This window comes from Brachyhypopomus gauderio, chromosome 2 (genome assembly GCF_052324685.1).
Source record: "Brachyhypopomus gauderio isolate BG-103 chromosome 2, BGAUD_0.2, whole genome shotgun sequence".
Classification (NCBI taxonomy): Eukaryota; Metazoa; Chordata; class Actinopteri; order Gymnotiformes; family Hypopomidae; genus Brachyhypopomus; species Brachyhypopomus gauderio.
The window spans coordinates 48446524-48473002 of record NC_135212.1 but is presented as its reverse complement, the minus strand read 5'-3'; the positions used below and the strand labels follow the sequence as shown (position 1 = coordinate 48473002).

The following is a 26479-nucleotide window of genomic DNA, read 5'->3' as shown; positions in this document are numbered from 1 at the left end:
TGCCGACGTATATTGTACTCTTTGACAACCGCCACTCATACCCGTTTTTCACCTTGAAGAACAAACGTATTCGCTTTTCTCCTGGACATTTTGGGATCATCATTTTGTATTTCTCAATTACACTTATTGAGAAAATCGCATCGATATGGAAACACTGCAGTGTCGAGACGTCGTCACTTCGCAGGTAACATAATTGTGGGAAGTTTTTGGTCACTGCACGTTTTTTTGTTGTTGACTATTTGTCTTTTTAAGCTCTCTCGGGCCACATTTGTCCCGCGGGCCTCGAGTTTGACACCTGTGCTTTAATGAGCCGATCTGGCATGGACACACCATCCCAGTGGTGTGGGAATGCTGTCTGACCACTTTACACACTGAGCATCCTCTCCTGACACCTTTCTGTTTGATTTCCTTTGCTTATTGCAGTTGTTCAAGTGTGTCCTTACAGTATTAACTTACAACCCAATTTGATCACTCTGTGGGTCTGCTTGGACCTAACAGTATTGCGTTAGCATAGATATTTGAGGTATTATTTTTGGTAGGTTGGGTGTAGGCCTTATAGTAGTACAAGTTTTTTATCTACCTAGGTAAATCACTTAATATAACGCATCACCGCAATGTCTGAAATATCTCTAAAAGTACTCGTTTCTTGAGGCACCATGCACCTATTTGATTTTATTCTACACACACTGACCTTTATAGAAATGAAATGACCACTGACACACAAGGACGCTTAAAGGAATTAGAAGGCTAATGTACATCGCTTTCATTAAAAACAACATCTCCACCCCTCAATGACATTGTAGCCTTCTGGAGGACAGGCACAAATATGACTGTTCTTGGTCCTGTTCCACAACTCTGGAATAGACTACAAAGGACCAGCACAGTATGCTGAAATTACAGAGAGGAGTTTTGCCTTTGGTTTAATACTCAAAAATTATTGCCATGCTATCATAAAGCAGCACAGTTAGTATCAGTTGTGCCATCAATGTAAAGTGTGGCGCTAAAATTGCGCTCTCAATGCATTTTGATAAAATGTTGCTGTGACATAAAATAATTCCATATTGAATTCTGTTAAATTCTCCCCAGTGGATGCATATACAGGGCACCAAGATGTACTGTTATGGTACACTGGTTATTCCAGGAAAATAAAGTTGTGAGATGCATATTTAGGATTGCAAATACGCGTCTGCATTTTTAGTTCTAAAATGGACGTTTCCTAAAATATGGACTCTGCAAGTGAATGACCAGCAGCCATCGTTTGTGTGGGTCTAGGAGTTTCATAAGTCCTTGTGGTTGTAGTGGAACAAACATGCTGTTTTGTGCCTGACAGCCACTAAATCTGGAGGCTACCCACAGAAAAAACAAACAGCCTGCAACCTGAAGATCATTTCTGTGGATTGAAACAATTCTCCTCAGGCCCAGACCAAAATATCGAAATAATGTTGACTGTGAGCTTGTGTTGCTGTGTTAAACTTGTCTATGTAGATTAAGCCCAACAAGACAACAAAATGAGCAGAATCTCAATGGTTGAAACTAACAAAAATTACCAGCAGATTTGAACATGCTTTGTTTAAAGCAGGTCCACAGTACAAGAGTTAAGCAGCCAACCTGTCCGATCAGCGGACCGCAGCTTAATCCGAGCTTTATGTCCTGTATGTATGGTGCAAATGAGGCTACACTATGGAAAGAGCTTTACAGAGAATGATGCAGTTGAAACCTCACTGCTCTATAAATAGCACGTGGTGTGCTGGCCCAAGGGAGCAGTCACAGGAGACACACCCTTGGCTCCACGCTCACACCCCCCCCACCACCACCACCACAAACGACCAGAAGACCAACAGCTGGACCCTTGATTTACCCGAACAGCGGGCCACTGCTTTACATTTTGCTTAATTCAAAAACCATACACACAAATGGATTTCACAGAGCTGGGTGGCACCCCTAGCCATGTGCCTTTTCTTTTACCCAAAATAAAGACTCAAACGAAAAAGTGCTACTGTGTAATGGCTGATCCAGAATGTTTCAGCATCTCCTAGAGATTAATAGCCGATTTATCTTGGCTATTCCTAAACTGAAATAAACCATATGCCACACAGACATAAATTTATCAACATATTGTTTAAAAGAAGAGTCCCACTCATATTTTATACATTTACCTTAAAAAAGCAATATTTATTTTACATGTAGAATATTACTCATAAATATCACAAATTGAATACTTTTACCTTATCAATAACATTTTGATAACACTGTTTTCTGGCACATATAAAACAAACAAACATGGTCTTATAGACAAATAGACATGGCTAATGAGATGAGTCACCTGTGTCTGGTTCCATGTTAGCAGTGAGTGAATCCAAAGGAAAGTAACAGGTCTGAGCAGAACAATTACTATCACTTTTTAAAACAATGAGACTGGTTAATACATATTCAAGAAATTATGTTATTCCAATATGTGATGTATAGGCTATGCAAATGTATGTTAAATATATGGTTTGAGCTTTAAAAGGCTAAAAGGTCCAGTCATCTTCTGGCTGATCTGAGGCTGACCAATGGCTGCAAACCACAGCTTTTTCAACAAACCAGAATCATGGTGTATTTCATGGAGATGACAGATGGATAATTATAAACCTCAGTAAACATTGATTTAAAGACTCATTTGGTATACATCTTTACAACCGGAAGAGACAGAATTGAGAATTCGCCCATGAGAAGACAAGGAGTCTGAACCCAGATCTCAGCCTCTGGAGTCTTTGGTAGATTTTAAATGTCACAATTGCTACAGGCAGATAGACTCTCAGTTAAACAACCACTTAAAACAGTATGCTGACGAAGAGGAGTTTGCCTTTGGTTTAGTACTCAGAGTTAGCACAATACCAATGTCTGAGGTCTTCAGCTTAGCAGCCTAAATGAACAGATAAGCCAGTTGTGGGGAACCAAAGGGCCTGTAGCGGTCAGTCTGCACAGTTCTCCAGTGCTTTAGCACCTGGTGCTGGAGCTCCCCCCACTACTCCCATCTTCATTTTTGGCCACCAGAAATCGCAGACAGTCTCCTGCTGTCCGGATGATTTCCCTGCCACTGGGACAAATGAGGGTGGAGGGTTATGGGTGCATGGGAGGGTTATTTCGGTCTGGATTGTGGTAACTGAGCTACATTGCCAAGAACTCCTGTCACATCTCAACTGAGAAACCTCAAGCTTCCTGTAGACTTTTTTTTGGGCCAAGGACATGCCAGACGTCACAGTGAATACAGGTTCGTCCCTTCATTTATTCAAAAAGGTATAAACAGCAAAAATCACTCGGCAGTACTAAAATAAATCTGTATAAATCTTTCAAAATACCTTGATCTTACATTAAAGAGCATAGTGAGCAAGTAGAAAGACAACCCTGAATGAATCTGTGCACCCAACAAGGCCCGTTTATAAGGATGGTGTCTGTACTGACGGCTAGTTCTGTCTGAAGCACCATACTCACGTTTGGTAGTCCAAGCCCACGAGACTGATTCCATTCACAGCCAGGATGCGATCACCTAGTCTGAGCCTCTGACACTGGCCGGCAGGCGATTCTGGCACTACTGACTTTATGTAGATTCCACTCATCCTCAGAGGGGTTTTCTACATTCAGACAATACAACCAGGCACAAAAATAAGGACTTTCAACAGAGAGCACATCTGATTTTATCCTGTTGCTACTATTCATCTGCTCTTACCAGGAAAGATGAAAGGATTTATATTAACTATAAAAGTATTAACTATAAAAAATTTATATACTATAAAAGTGGTACAGACAGGTCTAGAAAAGTGCTTCTGGAAGCTAAATGTAAAGAAAAGCCTAAAATGCAGTTTTATTGTCGTCGAGTGAGTTTTAGGACACCTCACTGTCCACATTAAATCACAATTTGTTAAGAGGATCTGGGAGAATCAGGGGACCACCTCACTTTGTCATGTTCTCAAGAAGGCCACCATTAAAGGAACCTCTGTGAGGCCAAAGCAAAACCATTACCACCCACTGAGTAATTTCCCATAAAACCTACCCCCACAATCAAACCCCCATAACATGCTCCTCGGTCAGCAACCACAAACTGCTTCAAGGGCCACAGCAGGGGGGGAGAAAACAGTGCAGCCCTTTTTTGTCTACACATACACTACCAATAAACTGGCCCAACCAGCCATTATTTTTAGACACAACAGCTGCTGATTGGCCTAGTTTTGGAGTTATTATGATGGTGGAGATGCACGGAGCTCAAATTGCAACCTAAGACTCGAGGCATGTCAACAAAATTTGCAGACTGGCAGACGAACTACATTACACACCATATTACATTACAATGCCACATTAACACAAGTAGCCCATGTAGGCTTTTTTATTTCTTTGCTTTCAAGCCATATATAAAATGGACACTTTATTTTAAGAGGAACGTTACAAATCATGAAAACAACTTATCGTTTTCATGTCAAAGTCACCCAGGCAAGGCTGTTTTCTTTCACATGTGTAAGATTATTTGTGCTTTCTCTTCATACGACCCATTTGTGAAAGAGCCCAGTACACAGCCAAGTACTGTGAAACATCATAAAACCTTCAAAGCCAAGTTCTACGTGGTAAGTAAAGTATGCTCATACTCTGTGATCAGATCACAGGTTTACAGGTACCACAGTGTGTTACGTAAGAACGATGAAGAAAAAGGAGTTTGGACACATGAAACAACGAGATTCTCACCAGTCCATCCACCAGTGCCAGGCCGAGGCCACGAGGTCCTCTCGTCAGCTCCACGCTGAACACCTCGTCTCGCGCGTCCTCCTCCTCCTCCTCCTCCTCCTCCTCGTCGTGCTGTTTCCTCAGGTATGCATTTTCCGTCCTCACTGTAGAAACAGCACACAGCTGCTCACCATGCGATCACACCAGGTTTCTTCACAAGATTTGAAAATGTACTTAAATCTTTTTGCGCTGACTTTGACTGAAGATGAGGTCACTGGCCGACACTTTGAACTGAATGATGGGTTGAACTGGGTCGACACTTTGAACTGAATGATGGGTTGAACTGGGTCGACACTTTGAACTGAATGATGATGTGGTGGTGCTTCCAATAAGGAACATATTCTGCTTGTTCTTGCAAAGACGGGTCAACACAGATCAGTCACCGCTTTGTGTTCTCAAGGAAATATGATCAATCCTGCCTCATATTTGAAAACAAAGAACCCAACCAGCCTATGGAGCCTTTCCATAAGCTCCAGGAATTTTTGAACCATCGGTCACAGAAGAATACACTGAATCAGGCCAGCTGGAAGACAGGAGACCCGACTGCACCACCCGTAGGACCCCACCCACTTCTGAATCACAAGAGCAGCGGCATCAACAAGAACGCTCCACCTCTGAAGTGTTTTCACACCCGGGCCCTCCAACAATGCCCGTCCCCATTAAGATTCCAGCCAGCAACTGGACTGTAAATTGCCACGACGCTTTAACCACTGCTCTGTTCTCTCCCGACATCACCGCCTCGCTGCAATTCTTACTCCAGATTATAGGATTAGCCTGGCTACCAGAGTAGAGCGATGTGTTAGCAGGGTAAACCTATGTATGAATGGGAACCCTCTCTGACAGAGCAGTGATGCAGACCCTGAAAACAAGGGGATGTTGAGAGTTGAGTTCCATCAAAAAAAGAAAGAAAAAGATGAGTTCCATCAAATCCGTTCTGATTATTTTTGGTGTCCAGGTCAGAATGTCATAGACATTAGAAGTGAAGGCGGTTAGTCGTCTTCAGCTTCAATGAATTTCTGCTATGATCATTTGTTAAGGGAAACTGACCTATGGCTGCTGAAGGGAACTAAACTCCTAAAGTGCCCTGTGACCATATGAAAGGGGTCATCCCCTCTAGTCATGTGCTGAAGGGAGCTGTTGAATTGGAGAAGTAGTATTTGAAGAATTTGGACAGACCTTCTATGGTAACTTTTCATGTGTTACATAAATGGTGCCGCCATCGTGAGTGAAATATAAAATATAGCCACATTTATTAAAACAGTGCACGCACATGCACACTATATAAAATTCCAGATGCCTCCTGCTGGACAAGAAAGATCTATTCAGGTCTGTGTCCACACTGTTGATCATTCTTTAATGTGACAGAATGCGCTGGTTCACAGAGGGGGGTGGGGGGGCTCAACCCATGGTGATATGAGCTAATTAGGCTCTCTTTCCTCATGCTCCCAGCCTCCTCAATCATAACACGGGTCAGGCCAGAGCACACACAGCCCACATCTACCCTGCTGCACCCACATGAGCTCACCACTCCGGCCTCCAGGAACAACAGACCTGAGGAGGAGACGGCCCAGCCTTTGAACTTGGGGAACAACCCACAGGGTGAGCGTGCTTTAGGCACTCTCGAGGAGTCCAGCTCGAAAGTGAAAAGCGCACTGGCAGGGGTGTGGGAGAGGCTCACGTTAACCAGTACAGTCAGCAGTGGCCTGCGGTCCACTCCCTCTTTCAGAACGCTTCGCTAATGAGCTGCTGTGATCGCAGTCCTCGGGCTATGCAAAAAAAAAAAAATCACCATGGCAGCTTTAATGATTGCGAGAGCCGTTATGGGGGTTTTTTGATCTGACCACATACAGACGGGTTGCGAGGCCTTGCGTTTACAGCCGTCAAAATAGAAACGTGGCAGGCGGGCGGTTACCGTGCGTGCGCTGCTGGCCGGCCTGCAGTGCTGCCCCCTCCTGCAGGCTGGCCTCCAGCTCGGCCAGCTCCAGGCCCTGGGGTGTGTTGGGAGGGGTCAGCAGGCACGACGGGTCCAAGGCCAAGCTCTTGTGGTAGCCCAGGTCCGCTTCCCCGGGAAGGTTACTCTGGATCTCCAGGTTCTTTAGCTTCTGGGCCAACACTGCTTCGCATGAACTCAGGTCGCCATGAGATTCCCTGACCTGAGAGGACGACCCAGACAACCGCTGGGGTTCCTCGGCTTCAGGACTAGAGAGAAGAGCGGGTCCGGATCTTGTCACAGGGCCGTACCAATCTGTCTTCAAGGAGTCCTGATTTACACACACACACACACACACACACACACACACACACACACACACACACACACACACACACACACACACACACACACACACACACACACACACACACACACACACACACACACACACACACACACACACACACACACACACACACACGTCCATAACCAAACACCATAACTGTGGATCTCACAGATGGGAGAATTTTGAGGAGTTGGGGCGGGGGAGTGAGGTACCTGCACAGACTGCACTTCATGGCTGGTTGTGGAGGCATGGATGAACTCCTGTAGGTGCTGGAGCTGGGAGAAGAACTGAGGCTCAGTGATGGGCTTTCCCAGCTCCAAGTGAAAGTTGCTGTTGGGCAGGATGAGTGGAGGATGGTTGTCGAAACTCTCCAGGATTTCAGCTAGGAGAGAACATGAGTTGCAGATTGGAATGGACGCCGACTGAGTTAAGGGGCGGTAGAGGGATGGTTTAACTATGAGTCACTAGCTGCAAGTGCAAGAGGGTTTCTGTACAGGTCTGTCCTGTTGATGACTAAGACACATTATATATATAATGATGCCAGCACATAGGAAAGGGAAAAAAAAACAAACATCGAAAAGCCCCCAAGTGAGAGATGTCAGAGAGAGAGAGAGAGAGAGAGAGAGAGAGAGAGAGAGAGAGAGAGAGAGAGAGAGAGAGAGAGAGAGAGAGAGAGAGAGAGAGAGAGAAGATAAGATAAGAAGGATAAGAACAAAAGAAAGACTGTGATGCTCTGGCAGAGGCTCATACCTCTTCACAGTTTACACTGGCACAGACGTACGTGTGTGAACTTCACTCACAGGCTCGTAGAGCAGCGTCTGCGTCCTCCGGTGAAGGAGTCCAGCACGGCGGACACGCCCTGCCCGCGTTATACTCCCTCAGCATGTGATGAAGCTGCGCTGGGTTGAGGTGGATGAACTCAGCTCGGAGGGACGCCCAGGATGCCTACACACACACACACATACACAAATTAAAGAAAAACAGTGAAGGCAAGGCTTAAGAAATGATTAACTACCCTTTCTTTTGTTGACTTTAATATATAATGAGACTACAACATGCACCGACTATCCCCTCCCACACAACCTGCCACACATTCACGGATGAGGAGGAATGGAACACTCCGTATACCTACTCAAGCTATTTCTGACCAAACAACACTAAAATGCCACGTGTGACATACTGCCAGGCTGCTCCAGCAACAAAGGGCAGGGTGCAACAAATCCTTCTGCACTTCACATTGTACTGTGAATTAAGGAAAGCAAATGACAGAGCACTTACAATGAACACTCTTCCCACAATGTAGCCTCATTATAATCATAATCTCCCGGAACCCAAAAACATCTTGCAGGACTAATCTGTAATCAAGTGGCCACTACATACACAATCTTAAATCAACTTGTCCGTTATGCCTTTAGGGAGGGTTCGGTGGTCGGCTCACACCCAAACGCAGTTAGGCCTCATGCAGACAGGGCGATGGCAGGCCATTTCATCAGAGGAGCAGAGCCACTATGGGAAAAGCCTTCATGCTGCTCCAGGATGCCAGGTCATAAGTGCATAATTCCCCCTTATTGGTGTCTGTACACGACACAGGGGAGTCTGCTAGAAGGAAGCCATTTGAACACAGGCTCTCCCTGCCAAACACTTTCGTGTGTGTCCTGCATGCATTCACGAGCAATCGCGTCTTCTTCAGATGAATGTACGCGTGTGATGCTTACACCAGACAACAAGGAGCTCCCTCTGGGCGCTGCCCCCGAGCCGTGAGAACCCTCTCACATAGCCGTTCATCGGGATTTGGGTAGAAAGTTCTGCAGCCCGTGCAAACGGACTGCCACTGGTTAAGATCGTCGCTGTGGTGAGGAACAGATGGGAGCCCTGGCACAACCTCGGGGCATCACCGGCAATGCCACTAGAGGCTCCCTGAAGGGCTTGGCAAGGCGGGGCCAGAGACGGCAGCTGGGAAGAGGGGTGAGCGCAAGTGCTTGAGCACATGTCTGACTTTTACACAAACCACAACGCAGGCCTTGCTACCATGGGTGGGACCTTTTATATCAGTCTCCTAGCAACTGCGCAACTCAGCTGCTATTAATTCTCAACCGAGCGAGCCTTGTGCTAAGATGGAGAACTGGGTGATGTGGTTTAGAGCAGCAAGTAACATGGCAATGAATAAATATGTCATTTTGGCAAGGGTTGTACATTTGTACCACAGGTGACGTTCTTTGTTGTGTGGTAAATAAGTCCAAAAGCCCAGACCCACATTTACCCCCCCCCCCCCCCCCAAACAGTCTTGCAGAATGAAGAGGCCAAGTAGAGTTCACAGGTGTTTTCACTAGAGGTCACAACTGTTGTTTCAGAGTTGACGAGTTCTATAAAAGTTCCTCCCAACAGAAAAAGTAAATCAGATTTGCTGACATGGTGTAATAAGCCATGGAACAAACTCTGAAGAACAGAGTCATGAGCTACTAGTGATGAGTCATTAACAAGCGCTGTCTGATGAGCTAAAGAACACAAGAGAACGCGTGCACTGCACTACACACAGCGTCACCGACACCACGAGATCTTTTACAGCACCTCCTTGCCTGGGTGTGTGTGCGATTACCAATGAAAGGGAAACAGATGGGACCAAAGAAAACCAGCGTCACTCCCAGTTTTGATCCTCTAATTGGATTATATGTGAAGGCAAAACTCTCTTACTGATGCCTACTGAAAGCATTTTACTGTGTACCTGCCATATCGAGTGAGCTAGTACTAAAGTCATTACCTGTCAGCAGAGTTGTATAGTAACGAAGTAGAACTACTTCACTACAGTACTTAAGTACTAAAATGCTGTATCTGTACTTTACTGGAGTATTATTTTTTTCTCCTACTTCCACTTTTACTTCACTACATATTTTCCATCAGTCTAATACTTTTACTCCAATAAATTTTTGACGTGCTGTATAGTTACTTGTTACAATTATAAACATGTTAGCTGGCGCTGTCACCGCTGTCAATCGATCTCATTCATGCACTTTGAAGGTCCATTTTCAGTATTTTCCAGCACCTTCAGCTTAATTTACATATTTATACAAATACACATATACTCTAAATCAGGCGTACTCAACTAAATTTGTCCGCGGTCCAATTTTGGCAGATACCTGTGCCCTGAGGTCCGGTGCGGCGGGGGTGTCGAACGTAAGTTGTTGAGCGGTGCGCGAACGGTGGAGGCGTTTATACTTTCGCGAGCGTCACTGCAGTGTTCTGAAACGATAGGCGTTTTGTCCGAAACGATATGTGGTAGAAACACCCCTCAAAACAGGGGAATGAACATTTACCTGACCAATTTTAATGTTGCTATATGTTTCAGGTTTGAAAAGTGCTGGAATTTAGGTTAAAGTACTTTAAAATGCTTGAAATTGTAACTACTTGGTTTCACAACAAATAGCTGTCTGACTGAATATTCTCTTGTATTAGGTTAACAAATACGAGCCTCTTGTAATTCCAGGACGAAACATGAGAGAACGTGAAGACGTGAAGATTGGGCGTTTTTTAAATAAACAACCATTAAATAATGTGATAAAAAGCGAATTATTTCGAGTATATGTATAAATATTTAACTTAATTATGTTTAACATGCTGGGAAATATTGAAATGGACCTTGAAAGTGACGTACAAGAGCTTTAATTCCACCTTATAAAGGTGTATGAACCCTGAAAACGTGACTTTGTTCATTGCGCTGAAGCGCGGCGCAAAGTTACAAAATTCGAGAGATGCACGACCTCTCGAACCGACAGCGCGCGAGACACTCGCGCACACGCGGAGCGGAGCCACAGCGATTACGTCATTTTCGCCGGGCGGACCCTCGCGCCGCTCGCGAAGCGTCAACCAGGCAGGCTTGTTGTTGAGCGGGGTGGCGAACGTAAGTTGTTGAGCGGGGGTGGCAAACGTAACACTCGTGACGGAGTGTTTTTTCAATAGCCCTGAAATAAATGCTACGGTTTTGTTTTGGTCCGTATCCAGTTAATCAGGAATGAGATTGGGTCCGGACAGGACTGCGTTCGGGTCCGGATCCGGACCGCGGTCCGCCAGTTGAGTACCCCTGCTCTAAATTATTCCAAATAATTTGTTTATCTCATTAAAAGAGATGGTTCCGTGTTTGGTAACAGCAGAAGAGCAGCATGAGTGCTGCATAATAAGCTTGTTGGTGTTTTAATGTACATATATTGGCACCTTCCACACCTTCAACACTGTGTGATCGTGGCGGTGAGGGTGAGGCTGAGGAAGGAGACCACCCTGGCCCTACCTAGAGACAGTGTTTGAGGAAGGAGACCACCCTGGCCCTACCTAGAGACAGTGTTTGAGGAAGGAGACCACCCTGGCCCTACCTAGAGACAGTGTTTGAGGAAGGAGACCACCCTGGCCCTACCTAGAGACAGTGTTTGAGGAAGGAGACCACCCTGGCCCTACCTAGAGACAGTGTTTGCGTTTGCTGGAGTGAAAGTAAATTCCTAAAGGATGAAGTGCCATCTCTGCCTCCCTAAAGAGGGTGAAATATTGGCCTTCAAAAATTCACCTTCGAACTTGAAGAAACACATTACTGTAAGTTATAAATATAACGCACAGAAGACACACCAGCTTTAGCTGTCAGTAAGCGCTAGTTAGGTTAGATATCTTAGCTAACTAAGCTAATTATGTTCATGACGTGCTGCAGAATTCACTTAACATTAGCTGGCAGTCATAAAGGCGATGTGGTGTTTTTAGCAACAGTAAGCCGTGTCTCTTTTCATCCTGACTAATCATGTGTCCATTTTTATAGTGTAGTGTTTTTATAGGGTAAGGGCATTTATTGAGGGTAAACACAGGGCAGTAGGCTCACCCTTATAATCCCTTATACACCTCGTTTTCTCAGCTAAATTAAGGCGAACTTGTACTTCTTGTACGTCAAACCTATGACGTAGCGGGACATAGGTTATCTGTTTTTTGTGTACGAAGTGTAAAGCCCAGTTTTTTAAGTTGCTACTTGTTTGTACATACATAACACTTGTACTTGTGGTCTTTGACATCTTTGATTTGTAAGTGATATATAAAAACAATTGATAATCAAACTTTAACGGCTTTCTTTAATTAAATCAAAACACAATACTTGTACTTTTTGCTTTCAGTACTTGAGTAATAAATTTTAGAATAAACTACTTGCAATACTTAAGTACAAAAAATGCTGAATACTTCTGTACTTCTACTTAAGTAAAGTTTTTAAAGAACACTTCAACTTCTACTCAAGTCAATTTTTTGATAGAGTACTTGTACTTTTACTCAAGTATGGGTCTCTAATACCTTATACAACACTGCCTGTCAGTTCACAACTTTCTGATGGGTGGGCTATGCCCACCCTGGGAGCCCCTCTGTCCTGGACTAAACACTTGACTGTAAATCTTCCACAGTGCCAGATGTGTCCTTATTGCACCTGGTCTTTTCTATATGGTAATTTTTGTAGGGGTGGGGCTAAACTGCACAGGGGAACTTCAAGTTCCTCAAGTGTGTCATCTTTTTGTGAATTTCAGGTCTAAAAGGGATTAAACAAGGCAGGTCTACAAAAGAGCTGAATGGAATTTTCACCTTTCTCCATATTTGAGCTATATTTAAATGGGTTTAGGCTCAAATGTGAAAAAGGTGGACTTCCCAGGTACCTCCGACAGGTATACCTCTGATATTCACTCAGGTAATGAGCCCAGAGGGGTTTTCCTCCACCTCAAGATGTTCTTTCTCATTATTATTTTTTTCTCAACAGAGGAGGGTTGATAACTAAGCTGAATAAACTGCATTTTTAATTACATCACACACACTCTTGGTCCAGCTCTTCATGGGGAACTACACTAGCTACGTGACTCAGCATGCCCCGCTGGTGTTTCACTCGGATCACATGAACTTGAAAGGGCTGCTGGTTGTTAGTTATGGCACTTCCAGCATTCCGTATAAGTAAACCGCCCCGCAGTGAACAAAGACAATGTAAGAGTCACAGGCAAATAAATATGTATGGACTTTGTTATCTGATTAACTGGACTGTTCTAACACATTATGCTGAACTTGACACCCTGAGCCAACCCTTTTGTTGATGCAACAGGTTTGCTCAGCACTGCCTGAGGCATTAGCTAATTTCTGTTCTCCTCAGGAGCCTCAAGAACTTTCCACCCTTGACAAAGGATTATAAATTAAACTAAGCCTAAACTTTCATGAACTCCCACAACTAGCTAAGTGGAGAAAAAGACTACAATATGATAGACTATGCACTTATGAAAAGCTGACATCTCATTATAAAATTATATCCCAATCATTGTATTCATAAACAGTTCCTGCAAAGCAAGCAGTTTATCAGGTGACATAAGACAGTAGGCATACTTGCTTCGGGAAACTTTTTTGCAAGTGTGACAAGTACTATGGCAGTGGTCCCCTCGAGTGAATACTTCAAAAACAATATCCGAAGAAAAGGTCTAACCTGTAGTAAGGTCTCCTTTGGGCTGGCCAGCAGGTTGACAGCTGAGGAGAGTTTCTGGAAGAACTCCGCAGCCAGGTCGCCCAATCCAATGCTCTGGGTCCAGTCCATCAGTAGATCCAGGTTGGCCCGAATCTGCACCCCTCTACACCACTGGTAGAACCCACCTCCAGAACCTTCACAAAGAAGCAAACATACCCATCATATCATTGCTTGTAGTACACAGATCTGAGCAGTCACTTTGGTGGATTTCAAAAAACGCTTAAGTGAGGAGACATAATGTGCCCTGTGATTTCAGGATTTCAAGTGTACCACACGTTCTGGCTGGTCCAACTTTCGAGGACCGAGCGCAGTGTGTGGTGCAGTGCTGACCTCGCTCCATGAGGACGTTGAAGAGTGAGGCGTTGGTGAAGAAGAAGAGGTAGGCCAGGAGCTGTGAGGAGATCTCTGCATGCACCTGAAAGGAGCTAAGCAGCTCTAGCGCCTCCTTCAGAACATCCAAGATGTTGCCAACTCCCTCAGGCACGCGCAGGTGTCCATTCTCAGAGAAGGGGTTACTGTCCAGCAGTCCGGGCAGCACCGTGTACAAACTCTGAGCACAGGACGCGGAATGCAGAATGATATGATCCATGACATTAAACAGGTATACAAATATAAATTGATATTTACAATTAGTCAATTGGTCAAAAAATAAAAAGCCACTTTGCGGTATGTATGATTCACTGTGATGCATGTGCATCTTGTTCAAACCGCGACAGACAAAAATCGTACAGTTGCACAACGGTGTTCACAGCAGTGCAGTGCAACGGAGCAGGTCCTTCTGTTCTGCCTGTGCACACAGGAATCATGACCCAAGCACTTTCCCTCTGTACAGAGATACACTTTCTGGAACTGGACCCTGGAGAACATCTTGGCCATGACAGTCTATTGTTGCCACTATTCCGAGCGTCCTGGGAATGACCGAGATAAGACTCCGCTCACCCCAACACTTACATCTTCCTCCGATTTAATTACCGCATACCCCATTGCTCACGGTGATAAATAAAAGCTACACAACCGGAGTGTAAACAGACTGGACCCTGGTGGCATCTTATCACAGACTAGCAGGGGTGTTTTAAAGTATGTGGGTTTAGTAACGTTGCTGTGAAAGAGGAAGATCCCAGAGTATACAGGAAATATGTCAGGAAGTTCTTTGTTTAAACACATGGCTATAGCCCAGTGCTGTGACCTGGAGCAGGACCCACGAGGAGAACCCTTCAGTAAAGAACGGCAGACCTCACTTGCTGCTAGCGCACACGTTTTTGAAGTGAAAGTGCAAAATCGCAGATTAGTACGCGAGTTCAGTTTCTTCTGACCCGCCACAGCACCCCCCACATAGGAGGGCGGCAAAAATACTCTGATAGGGCTGCAAACGCTCCACTGAAAATAGAACAATATTCACAGCATGCCAATTATGTATTTGGTTACATTCAATATCTACCATTTCAGACGCAGTGCTTTCAGACAGGCCTCTTCACACTGGATGCACTGGTGGCATGAGGGGTCAGTCGGTAATCTGTCCTGGACAAAAGGTTCCAGCCCACACCGCCTCTCCCTCTCTGACACATTCCTTTGCTTTTGTCCAGGACTGACATCACCACGTCTCTCAGTGAGCTCCACGCAGGGGAAGCATTACTAAGAAGAACTCCTCAAAGGGCTCGGTGACTCTTGGAGGGCTTTGTGATCCCACCGTTGAGATCACAATAACCACACATTCCTCTTGTCTCATGAGACTCCGTACACCATAGGCAATGCTAAGAGATAACACTCTGGCCTCATTTTAGCACAAAAGAGAGATGTGAAAATGCCAAAGAGGTGTGGAATAATGATCACATTTGTGCTTTTTTTAATTCATGAAATCTCAGGAGACATATTGAAAACTTCCTTAACTTTTATTGAGAATTTGAAGTACATGTTAGATGTGAAAAGCCAGATGAAAAGACATTGTATTATTCAATGATATTTTAAAAGTATTTTATAAGAACATGGTGCAGCCAAATCATTTTAAATACTTTCAAAGTTTAGTGGTGGACAGTTTGTAACCATCCAGTTTTACCACCATGTCTTTTTTAAAGGCCCATAATATGTCACTTAATTTTAAGCATATCATTTTTAATGTTTCCAATTAAGACAAAACCATCACTCACAATGGCGTGGCACTGCTCTCAGTCAACTGCAGTGAGTCACTGCACCTGGATTATTACATTCAGCCTCAGTGCTTTTTTTATTTAATCTGCAGTCTTTTTTGTGTTTTTTTTTTTTTTTGAGGGGAAAAAAACCTTTAAAAAATTGAGTTAACACCTTTACCATAAAGAGGCTACTAACCACCAATTCCTCTGTCATTTTGAATCTCCCCAGTTGGCATTGCAACTGTGCACATTCCCCTGCACTGACTGGCTGGTGACGACAGCCGCTTTCTTCCTGAGCAGGAAACAGAGTTTGGGCTCGGGGCGCCGTTCCAGTCCTGCGGCCGCAGCCCACAGCTGCTTCCCCACGAAGTGAAGAGCAGGCGAGCGCCAGGTCACCCCGTTCTTCCGGCTCCTTCCACCGTGAACCCTCTCCACCCTCCTGCCATGCTTCACCACGCAGGAAAGACCAGGCTGACGTGTTCGCAAACACGCACCGAAGATACTCGGGAACCCTGGTTTAAGGTGGACACCGAAGATACTCGAGAACCCTGTTTTAAGGCGGACACCGAAGATACTCGGGGACCCTGTTTTAAGGCGGACACCGAAGATACTCGGGAACCCTGTTTTAAGGCGGACATCGAAGATACTCGAGAACCCTGTTTTAAGGCAGACACCGAAGATACTCGGGGACCCTGTTTTAAGGCAGACACCGAAGATACTCGGGGACCCTGTTTTAAGGCGGACACCGAAGATACTCGGGAACCCTGTTTTAAGGCGGACACCGGAAATACTCGGGAACCCTGTTTTAAGGCGGACACCGAAGATACTCGGGAACCCTGTTTTAAGGCGGACACCGAAGATACTCAGGGACCCTGTTTTAGGGCGGACACCGAAGATACTCGAGAACCCTGTTTTAAGGCGGACACCGAAGATACTCGAGAACCCTGTTTTAAAGCAGACACCAAAGATACTCGAGAACCCTGTTTTAAGACAGACACCAAAGATACTCGAGAACCCTGTTTTAAGGTGGACACCGAAGGTTCTCGGGGACCCTGTTTTAAGGCGGACACCGAAGATACTCGGGAACCGTTTTAAGGCAGACACCGAAGATACTCGGGAACCTTGTTTTAAGGCGGACACCGAAGATACTCGGGAACCCTGTTTTAAGGCGTACTTCAGCACGACAACAGCAGTGCTATAATACAAACTGCAACCGATCATTAATGGTTGGAAAATCAGTTTAAGAGTATTTCTGTCAGCTAAAAGATTCTCAGACTAAAATATCAGCAGGAGGAAGGTGTTCAGGTGTTCAAGTTTGTTCTCTTTGAGGTTGCGAGGCAGCATCGGCATAGTAACCAAACTCCATCATCCTGTTAGGTGACTGCTGCTCAAGGCAGGTGTGGCCAGCTATGTGCAACGCAGACCTGTGGGCCCCTGAATAAGAAATGTCATGATTCTGGTCTCCCACCCAGATGCTGACTGTTGAGCCAGCAATTTTAGCAATGAACTAAACAGTTGAAGTACAGTTGAAGTAAATTCAGTTCTCAAACAAGATGGCCATCTTACTTATCGCTGAGAGCGTGAAGTAGTAGAATTCTTATCAACCACGTGACCATGACTCACACCAGTGTAAAGTGAAAGGATCTTGTGCAAAGTTGTACAATGTGTTAAAGCCTTGGAAAAATGCAGGGACGTGTATTTGTTTTTTTATTCCACAGAATAGAAAACACACCCATCCAAGTAACCAAGGATGGGCCAGTGTGTGTGTTGCTATTGCTATGTTATGACTATTCTCTGGAATTCTCACCATGAGTAATGAATGGTGTTTACGCTCTGATGCCCTGTTTCACATATTCTGTATACAGCCTGTTCTCCTAGCAGGTCCATGTGAATAGCTATGGTGAATTTGCTATAGCTTTTTAAAGGGAAAGCAGGATTCAGGAAGTCTAGTTTGAGTGTGTGTAGAAAAGGTGTGTGTGAGAGTGAGAGAGAGGTGTGTGTGTGTGCTTACTTTGGTAAGGTAATAGACAGTGTGTGTGTGTGTGTGCTTACTTTGGTAAGGTAATAGACAGTGTGTGTGTGTGTGTGTGTGTTTACTTTGGTAAGGTAATAGAGTGTGTGTGTGTGTGTGTGTGTGTGTGTGTGTGTGTGTGTGTGTGTGTGTGTGTGTGTGTGTGAGTGAGAGAGAGGTGTGTGTGTGTGCTTACTTTGGTAAGGTAATAGACAGTCTGCTGGAAAGTGAACATGATGACTTCCTCTAAGACTGTCATGGCCTCTTCACTGGCAGTGCGAGTAGCCAGGATCTGAGGATTTACCGATTCTACAAATGCAAAACAGACACATTGTTGTAATTAAATCCCCCTGCATATATTAAAACTCAAACAGGGAGTTGTCGGTACAAACAAACAACAATCAAACAGTGTGGGTCGAGGGCCAGAGCGAGTTATAAGGTCAGGGCACCTTCAGCCTGCTCCTCCTCTTCCTCGTCCTGGCGCGTCCAGGGCAGTAGCAACGGCACCTCGTGCTGGACGAAGTGCAGCAGCTCGATGGAGTTGGCCATCCACAGCACCAGCGGCCGCAGGTTCCGGATCAGCTCGGCCGTGCTAGACGGACGCAGGTCCCGCTCCCCGGAGTTTCTGCGGGACAGAGAGAACGCGTGCCTCACACACTCCAGAAGACCATCACACACCCGCACACATTTTGCGGTGTCGAGAGGGGGGTTGAATAGGCTTGTGGTTTTATTCTAGTACTTGCGTTGATACTTTCACAATGGTTGATCCCAGCCATAGGACATTACCAGGCCATCTGTTCATTGTGATATGACAGTAAGTATGTGGTAGTTGTTAGTCTATGGGATTGTGGTGAACATAGAAAAAGGGGGTGGGGGGGGGACCTCTTTGCTTACAAAAACCTTCTGCCACATTAAAAAAGCCAGACATTTTTGTGCTTATCTTTTATTTACATTGAAACAAACACACGCAGAAGTGTGAGCCAGGCCGAAATCCATTTTGCGCACCGAGTGCTTCCGTTCAAGACGTTGGTGTTTTCACCTCAGCCGCGACACGGAGAGGAAAATCAGGATGTACTGTGGCGGGACAAAATGGCCGATCAAACACCGGTTCTTGGCTCTCCTCCTCACGCAGCACTCAAACCGCTGCACCAGCCACAGGCAGAGCAGCTCTCGGCTGGCACTGTGCCCTCAACCCAGCAGACTGGTTTATGACTGCCACAGTCAGAGACCAGGGGCACTGCATGCACCTGGGTCACAGCTCACACCAGCGTGGGCCTGGCTTAGGAAGGGCAGCACGCTGCTCATAACACGCTAGTGGCTTTTATTTCACAAATATGTTGAGTGCCGTGTGAGATGAAAGAGGCGCGCTTACGTGTCTGGCTGGAACACAGCGAGTTCTTTTGTCCTCTCCTGTGTGAGGTAGAAGAAAATAAACAGGTAAAGATTGCGCTCTTAAAAGTTGTTACAACTCACAACCACGTGAATGATGTTACTGCTGCCCCAATTAGGCAAGAACTGAGGAAACAGACTCTAGGAATGTAGTCAACTGAAGTCAGTGGAAGGACATAACGTGTCCTCTCTGACCAAGCTGTGTTTTCTAAATTCTCACTCACCCACATCGTGAGCTGTATCTTGTTGGCAATTTGCAGCAAAAGCTTTCGGAAGTGCTCCATCTCAAAGCTTGCAGCCGAGTGCTGGATGCACAGAGAGAGCAGGAAGGCGGGAACGAGCTTGGGTTCCTGTCCGCCAGGCTCCACCGTGGCAAGGATTTTCTCCAGAACCTGGTCTTCTTGCTCTAGTTCGTAGGGAACGGAGAGCACCTTGCCCTCCAGGTCCCTCCAGCGGGCCGCCACTCTCCTGTGGCTCCTAGGTCTCCTCACGGAGGAACCACAGGTTTTACAGGCCGAGGCGAGTGCAGGAGGGCACAGGGTGGCCATCCAGGAGGGTGTCTGCTGGGTCCCTGGGGCAGTGGGGTCCTTAAACATGAACAGGTAATGCTGTCCCAGGCCCACGAGGTCGCCTGGGGAAAGTTGTGCCTCGCCCTTCAGCACCACGCCGTTGTGGGTGACCTGGGCTCCGTGGAGGGGCCGCAGCAGGGTAAGGGTACCCGTGTTGCCCTCGGCTGGGGCACTGCCAGAGTCCAGCCGCTGCACGCAGCAGTGTTGAGGCAGAACATCTGGGGCATAGAGCGGCACATCCACCTTCAAGCTCTCCTCGTCCTCGCCAGGCTCCCCACAGCAGCCGAACACACAGGTGTTCCCGCTCATAAGGTAGATCACAAAGTCCTAAGAGGAACAAAAGGCACAAGATGGTTTATTACAAACCTGTTTCAGGTGATACCAGATACTGAGGACTGGACACAATGCTAATAGGCAACAGAAGACACAGACAAAAGACGACTCTTTTTTCCATCTCCACTATGGCATCTACGAATGGAGCAGGATACTTTACGGCAACAAAGCCATCTTAGAACCAACACGGTACTCAGGCACTGTAAGTCCATTGTAAAGAACTCAAAACTAAAACAGAATATTCATCATCAGCTTGAAAGAAAACAAAAATAACTGTTAACTGTTCTTGTGGCTGTGTCTTTTCAGAATTACACATTAAAGAACCAATTACCATATGATGTGTAAAATTATGATGATTAAGAAGATATGAAAATTGGCCACTGCAACATTAACTACTGACTCCTCCACATCAGAAAAAATTTAAATATCACATTATATGGCATTTCCAAATGAGCATTATGGGTCAAAGTAAAACTACCATGTCAAGGGAAAGAGAGAGAGAAAAAAAACTTGGTGTAAAACCAAAACTGTGTGCAACAGAAACAGTTCCCACTGATTACAGCTTTGTCCAACCTCAGATGACCTCGGTGTAAGTACACAAGGCAGAGGACTACCTGTACAAAATTACAGTAGCCTGGATGGCCTTATACCTCTGGAATGTTAACTGCTGTTTATAGTACCACGGACCTTTAGACAATATTCATGGTCAAGTAATCATAACCTGCACTTTATTGCTTTCTCTGCTCCAAAAGAGGCACTGACGCTTAGGTGAGTTCAACAGCAAGCTCAAATGAATGCATCCTGGAGAATTTTTATATGCGATATTAGCAAACACTGCCACTGTATCCCTGGGAGTCCTTGCTGCAAGCCAGGCTGGTTGTTTCTTAGGGAGGTGTGCACATTACCCACTCTCCCTCACACCCACATGCTCTCCCTCACTCACTCTCACTCCCACCCACACACTCTCCCTCACACCCACCCCCACCCACTCTCCTTCACACCCACACACTCTCCCTCACACCCACACACTCTCCCTCACACCGGCCTGCGTACTCAGCAGCATTCACAATGAATAACAAACAGCCCAGCGGCAACTTCCTGCTGCTGGAAATGGGTTTGGCCAGGCGTCAGACTATCACACTCGGGCTTTGCTACAAAACAGAGAGTTCTCTAAACAAATTAATCACCAGGAAGTCTGATGCCATCAACAGACGAGTTTGAGATCGTAACACGAAGTCACTCTTGTTTTGTTTAGGTTGAATAGAAAGTAATAGAGAAGTGCATTATGTGGTTGTGGTGGACAAAACGTATTTGTGAACAAGCGTTTGGGTGTTTGCCCGATTTCCCTCTCCAAACGCTTTAATCTGTTGGCTTGAGATCCAACACACACAGAACGTTCTGCTTATGAGTTTTGTCAGAGACCTCATGTGGGACCCAAGTTCCTGGCAGTGACTGAGCTGACTGAGCTGTCCCACCCCTGGGGCACGGCTGAAAGCCCAGAGGCCCGGGAGAACACCTGGGAACCGCACAGCAGCCTGTCTGCTCTCATTCGCTCAGATGGGGCTAATCTAGATGGAAGCCCTCTCCCTCTACTCCACCACACACCACACACCACAGTGACTGGCCCTCTGCTCATACAGACACGCTTAACTGGCTTAAACTTACAGTTCAACTAAAGGTCTTAATGTTCAGTCAACAACACAGTGTAGGCAGTTTCTGCTGATGGGCAAACTGACAGAAAAAAACGTCATCAACCTGGTCTACTTTCTGATTTACACCAGGTTAAACAAATTACAGAATATCACAGTATACAACATAAAAACAAACAACCAAATACTGGTTATTGTAATGCCCACGCCCTTTGAACGAGGCCCAGCAAACTAATTAAACTGTACAAATCCGCAAGATGCATATCTAAAAGATTTAATAGGCTGTGGTTAAGATGGTCCATGCTAAATATACAGAGCCTAACCTGTCTGTAACTGTAGCCCTGCAGAAGGAGGAAGTAGGGAAAGTCGAAGGGCAGGTGGACCGAGTACTGCGTGGTGTTGTCGTCACTGCTCTCCGTCTCTTCCTTCTCTGTGCTGAGGCCACGTGACTCCGTCTCTGGTTCCTCCTGTAGGACGCCCCCACTGGGCCTGCAGACCTCCACGCCCAAGGCCGACAGGTCCATGTCGCTCAGGCTCCTCCAGATGCCCGGACTGTCCACCTCCCCGTCTGTGGTGTCCACAAAGAGCGAAGTGACCCGCGACCGCAACTTCTGAAACTTGTAGACCTGGGGGTTGAGGCCTGGAGGGGAACGGAGCAGGGGGGTAAATGGCGAGCCTGCAGTATAGAGTTTTGTAAGTCGCTCTGGATAAGAGCGTCTGCTAAATGCCATAAATGTAAATGTAGAGAGGGAGAACATTCAAGTTCCTGCTGCTTCAAGCTCCTTTCTAATAGCTTCATCTCTACTCTCATTAATTAATGCACAAAGCCTGCTGCATTCCAGGAAACTCAGGCTCATTTCTGGAACATATGAAGGAAACAGCAACCACTTTATAAGCACTTACAGCAAAGTTTTGCATTACAGCTGAGTTTATATCAACACATTGAGTTGTAGTTAGCCAGCATCTCTATTTAAGGAACAGCATCTCGGCTTGATTCTTTCTAGCATGACTGAGTTGCGGAAGAGGAGAGAGAAGAACAGGAAATCCGGACAGCACGAGTTGCTCACTTCCACCTGATACCACCCAGGGTTGCTTGGGACTGACGTAACCAACCACTCAGCTTAGCTCCCAGGGTTGTTAAGCACTGAGGAATGCTTGTAGGCCCAGCTCTTACACTCAGCGGCTGCTGGGGCGTTATCGGCTGTGGTGGCGGGTGTCCGTCCGCATTGTTCTGTGGGGAGGCAGGGCCCAGTCGTCTTGGCCACCGCTCAGCAGAGGGACCCTGAGAAAGCGCACGGCCCCGCACCAAAGTCAACAGGCCCTTGCATCCTACAGAGCGCAGGAAACGAGCTCTGATGGAAAGAATAATAAGCCGGCGCTGCGACATGCTGGAGGTGCTCAGGCACACCGGGGAAAACCCAAACGTGAGATCTAACGGAACCATCGCGGTGAGACATGTCTGCCCAGGACATAGTGACCATGCTCCTTCAGAACATGACACAATATACAGGGTTGATTAAGCATCAACATGCAACAAAGTCTAAGCCCAACATGACTTCACTTGCATTACCTGCAATGATTTTGTCTCTCTGTTTGGCACCACAATCCTCGACGGAGGTTCTTTTCTGGATCTCAAACCGTCTGGAAAAACCTTCTTTGGGTTTCCACAGTGACTGCAGCATAAGGGGCTTCTCATTGTCACCGATGACCCGAAGGCACTCTGTCTTCCACTTGTAGTCTGCCCCTGTCTGACCAATCACGTCACAGAGCACATATGCTTCTGGATCTTCCTTCTCCAGGCAATACCTGTAAACCACACAGCAAAAATCATTGCACTGATACCACCATCTGACCCGACTTTGTGACACAGAAGTAGCCAGAAATCAAAACCAAAGAAAGGGGACAGAAACGCTCACCTCTCCAGTGCCTCTTTAACCAGCTCTTTGGCACTGGAACGAGTTGTGGCCAGCACACTTTTGTAATTGGCCCCTTGGCAGATGTCACTCCCGAATATTTTAAGGATCCCCGGGGCAGAGAGCTGGCTGGACAGCTCCGCAGGGTCGTTGGCTGTTTGCTGGTCCCCTGGCTGCCGTCTCCCACCCTGGCCTGGACCTCTGTCCTGCAGCAGGGGGCTGCGGTTAAACACGTTAGCCAGCCGGTTGTTGTGACGGCGGATCTTGCTCTTGGCTGGTTGTCTGACGCCGGTGCTCTCTGCGGATCGAGTGGTGCTACTGGACATGTTGGACCTCAGACACAGGAAGAGAGAGGGGGATAAACTTTATGGCTTGCCAGAGCAGGGCTCATCGGCACAGTGTCCACGGACAGGACAATAAGCACACTATTCTTTTAAAAGCATTCCAAAGACTGTGAACCAAAGAGAGATTCCTTGGAGTCAAGACAAAACACTTCATTGAAAGAAGATTTTGTTTTTCTGGCCAGTATTGAAAAAATACAATATCAGCCAGAGGAGACAGGTCAGTTACACAGCGCACAAGGGTGAAGGGTTTGTTCCACATTGCCCATTGGGTAGCTAGATGAGAGAATGCCCACTGTATAAATCTCATATGCTCGTGTTCATTTAAGGTCATTCCTGATTCTGTTACATTTGACAGATACAGCCAAGGTTTATGCCATGTGCTTCTATTATTTTTCTCAACACCCTCGCAATTCTGTTCTGCGTTATGAATCATAACGATACGTGTACAAATCTAACTAGCTAGTCAAGGTAGCTAAAGCGTGAGGAAAATACGCAAATTAATACACTTCAAATGTTAATCAAAGTTTGTTCTCCAGAAAAAGCAACTACCAGATGAACTCGCAACAACCGACAGTCTCTGTATTAGACTTTTTAATCTAGAACGTGGCTAAAATTTAAAGCATTTTCACATCTGTTATACATGAACTGCTGAAGTGGGCAAACTAATATAGGAATCTTGAAAAAAAAGTTATTCCCTTGAAACAAAGCTAGCTAATTCACTAACGTTATCACCCTATTTAGTATATAATATCGTATATTTCTCTAAAAACACCGTTACACCGGGTAGGACAGCACGACTACACCGAGTGGGGGTCAACTCTCCACATTAAGATAACATAACAGCATATTTTAACATATATTCTCATACATTTAATAACAGGTGTAGTTAAAGGGACTCACTGTATGGACCCATTGCTTGGTTTCCTACCCAGTTTGGCGAGGCGTCGTTTTGGTGAGCGGATCAATAACCCGACGGGGAAGCCGAGCGCTTGTCTGCTCAACTGGCCGTTTCCTTCTTCTGAAATCATTTTCTCCTCACAACTGGGAAACGCTTGTCCCGGTGTGGCTGCGGAATACTTTAACGTTTTAATATAATCCCGCTCACTGTTAATTTATACATTGACAAACAATTCGGCACAAGTTACCTTGTACCCATTCCCCCTCAGACAGCCCGCTAGCTTAGCCACATCCTTCAAAACACCCGTAAATCCACTCGCTGTGGTCCACTGATATTCCGCCACAAGTGTAGTTTTAGAGTTCGAGTTCAGACGAAGATAATTTTTTTTTTCAAAAAGGGGCAAAAGAACGGAACTTCCTTCGGTATGTCAGTGGAAAAAAAACACTAAATTATCGCATCGCGTTTAAGTGCGAGTAGTGAGTTGTAAGGAGTTTTCCGTTGGGACGGAGCGTCTCGAGCGCAGCGCGTGAGCCTGTTTGAAAAGTCGCGTGGACGGCGCCGACGGCAGGCTGCGGCCGTGACGTCATCCTGGAGGAGGAGGAGGAGGAGGAGGAGGAGGAGGGGGGGGGGGGGTGTTTACACCGCGAGTTAAAACGAACACGAGAACTCGGATGGACAGATGTCACGGACCATTGAAGACCAAGCGAAAAGAGGCGCTAATTCCGTAGATTGTCGGTTTGTTTGTGAATTTACTAAGTAATTTGAACTTTTAACTAAAAAAAACCACACACACACAGTTCAAGTTAAATTACGCTTGCGGAAAGAGGAAGGGTGGGAAGGATATCCCTTGACCAGGGTGTGAGAGGACCTGACAAAGACGAAGACATACCATCCTCATTACTACTCATGAACAAGGACACGTCGTATCCAGACTAAGATCCTAAATACTGGATTTATTTGGAAAAGTATTAATACTAGAGCCTCAAAGTGATAAAGCACAAAATATTCATTTTAACTTAAGTCTTACATAACGTTTAGATTCTATACTCAGATTGCTGAGCAAAATCAATTAAAAGTAACGGAAAAGTAAAATAAGTCAAAGATACATAAATCATTCGTTACTAGCTCAGAAGACAAACATGCATACAAGAGGCCCAGACAATTACTTACTTACACACTCCCAATCAGATTCTGCCATTAATAAAATGTATTGCATTACATGTATACATCATCTTAACTGTTTTCAATAACATTTTCATTTTTAAAGTAAATATAGTTACAAAACTGATGAAATGTCTTTCAAACAGTTGTAACAAACATTAAAAAATAATTATCTCTTGATAATTAGCCTCATCATTATTGTACAGTTACTGTAATTGCATGTGCAACAGAAATTGAGAAATATTATTTAATAAAAGTTGTTTATTCAAAATGGTCAATTAACACCAGTGACAAATATACAGTGCATGAAATCTTCAAATAAATGTACAAAAAAAAGCCAAAAAGCCATTTAGTTGTACCATGTTTATAGGCAATTAGTACAGTAATAATGTAGTATAATTTTATAGCATAGAAAATGATTTTTTTTTTCATGTCACATCAAAAGTTGACATTTTTGTAGAATGACCCATGTTTAAATGTATGTTACTAGGAAACAGCAATGTTCAGGCCTAGAAGTCACCTAGGTAAGTAAACAGGGTTTAAT

General features: G+C 45.5%; 1 protein-coding gene across 2 annotated transcripts; it reads right to left on the bottom strand.

Annotated features, from left to right (window-relative positions):
* Positions 1–2156: 2156 nt before the first annotated feature.
* radil2a (Ras association and DIL domains 2a) lies at positions 2157–25345 on the bottom strand. 2 transcript variants are annotated; one of them, XM_076997211.1, is made up of 17 exons: positions 25022–25345; positions 24777–24942; positions 23536–23865; positions 23190–23425; positions 21943–22259; positions 19293–19964; positions 19052–19089; positions 18129–18304; positions 17876–17988; positions 13873–14092; positions 13504–13676; positions 7835–7979; positions 7247–7416; positions 6668–7016; positions 4717–4859; positions 3475–3614; positions 2157–3079 (listed from the first exon to the last, which is right to left on the bottom strand). In XM_076997211.1, exons 2-17 carry the CDS (start codon positions 24902–24904, stop codon positions 2980–2982), a joined length of 3450 nt encoding a protein of 1149 aa, XP_076853326.1. In that variant the 5' UTR covers positions 24905–24942; positions 25022–25345; the 3' UTR covers positions 2157–2979. The 2 variants fall into 2 exon arrangements, with proteins under 2 accessions (XP_076853326.1, XP_076853325.1); XM_076997210.1 differs by having other exon boundaries at positions 24777–25345.
* Between the last annotated feature and the right edge of the window lie 1134 nt (positions 25346–26479).

What these genes read in the sequence shown, in the direction of transcription:
- radil2a (XM_076997210.1), bottom strand. Translation starts at nt 24,904, where the DNA reads ATGATTTCAGAAGAAGGAAACGGCCAGTTGAGCAGACAAGCGCTCGGC. An exon ending in CCAAGCAATGGGTCCATACA is followed by an intron (nt 23,866 to 24,776) that starts GTGAGTCCCTTT and finishes CCTGTGTCTGAG; the next exon opens with GTCCAACATGTCCAGTAGCA. An exon ending in AGATACAGCTCACGATGTGG is followed by an intron (nt 19,090 to 19,292) that starts GTGAGTGAGAAT and finishes TACCTCACACAG; the next exon opens with GAGAGGACAAAAGAACTCGC.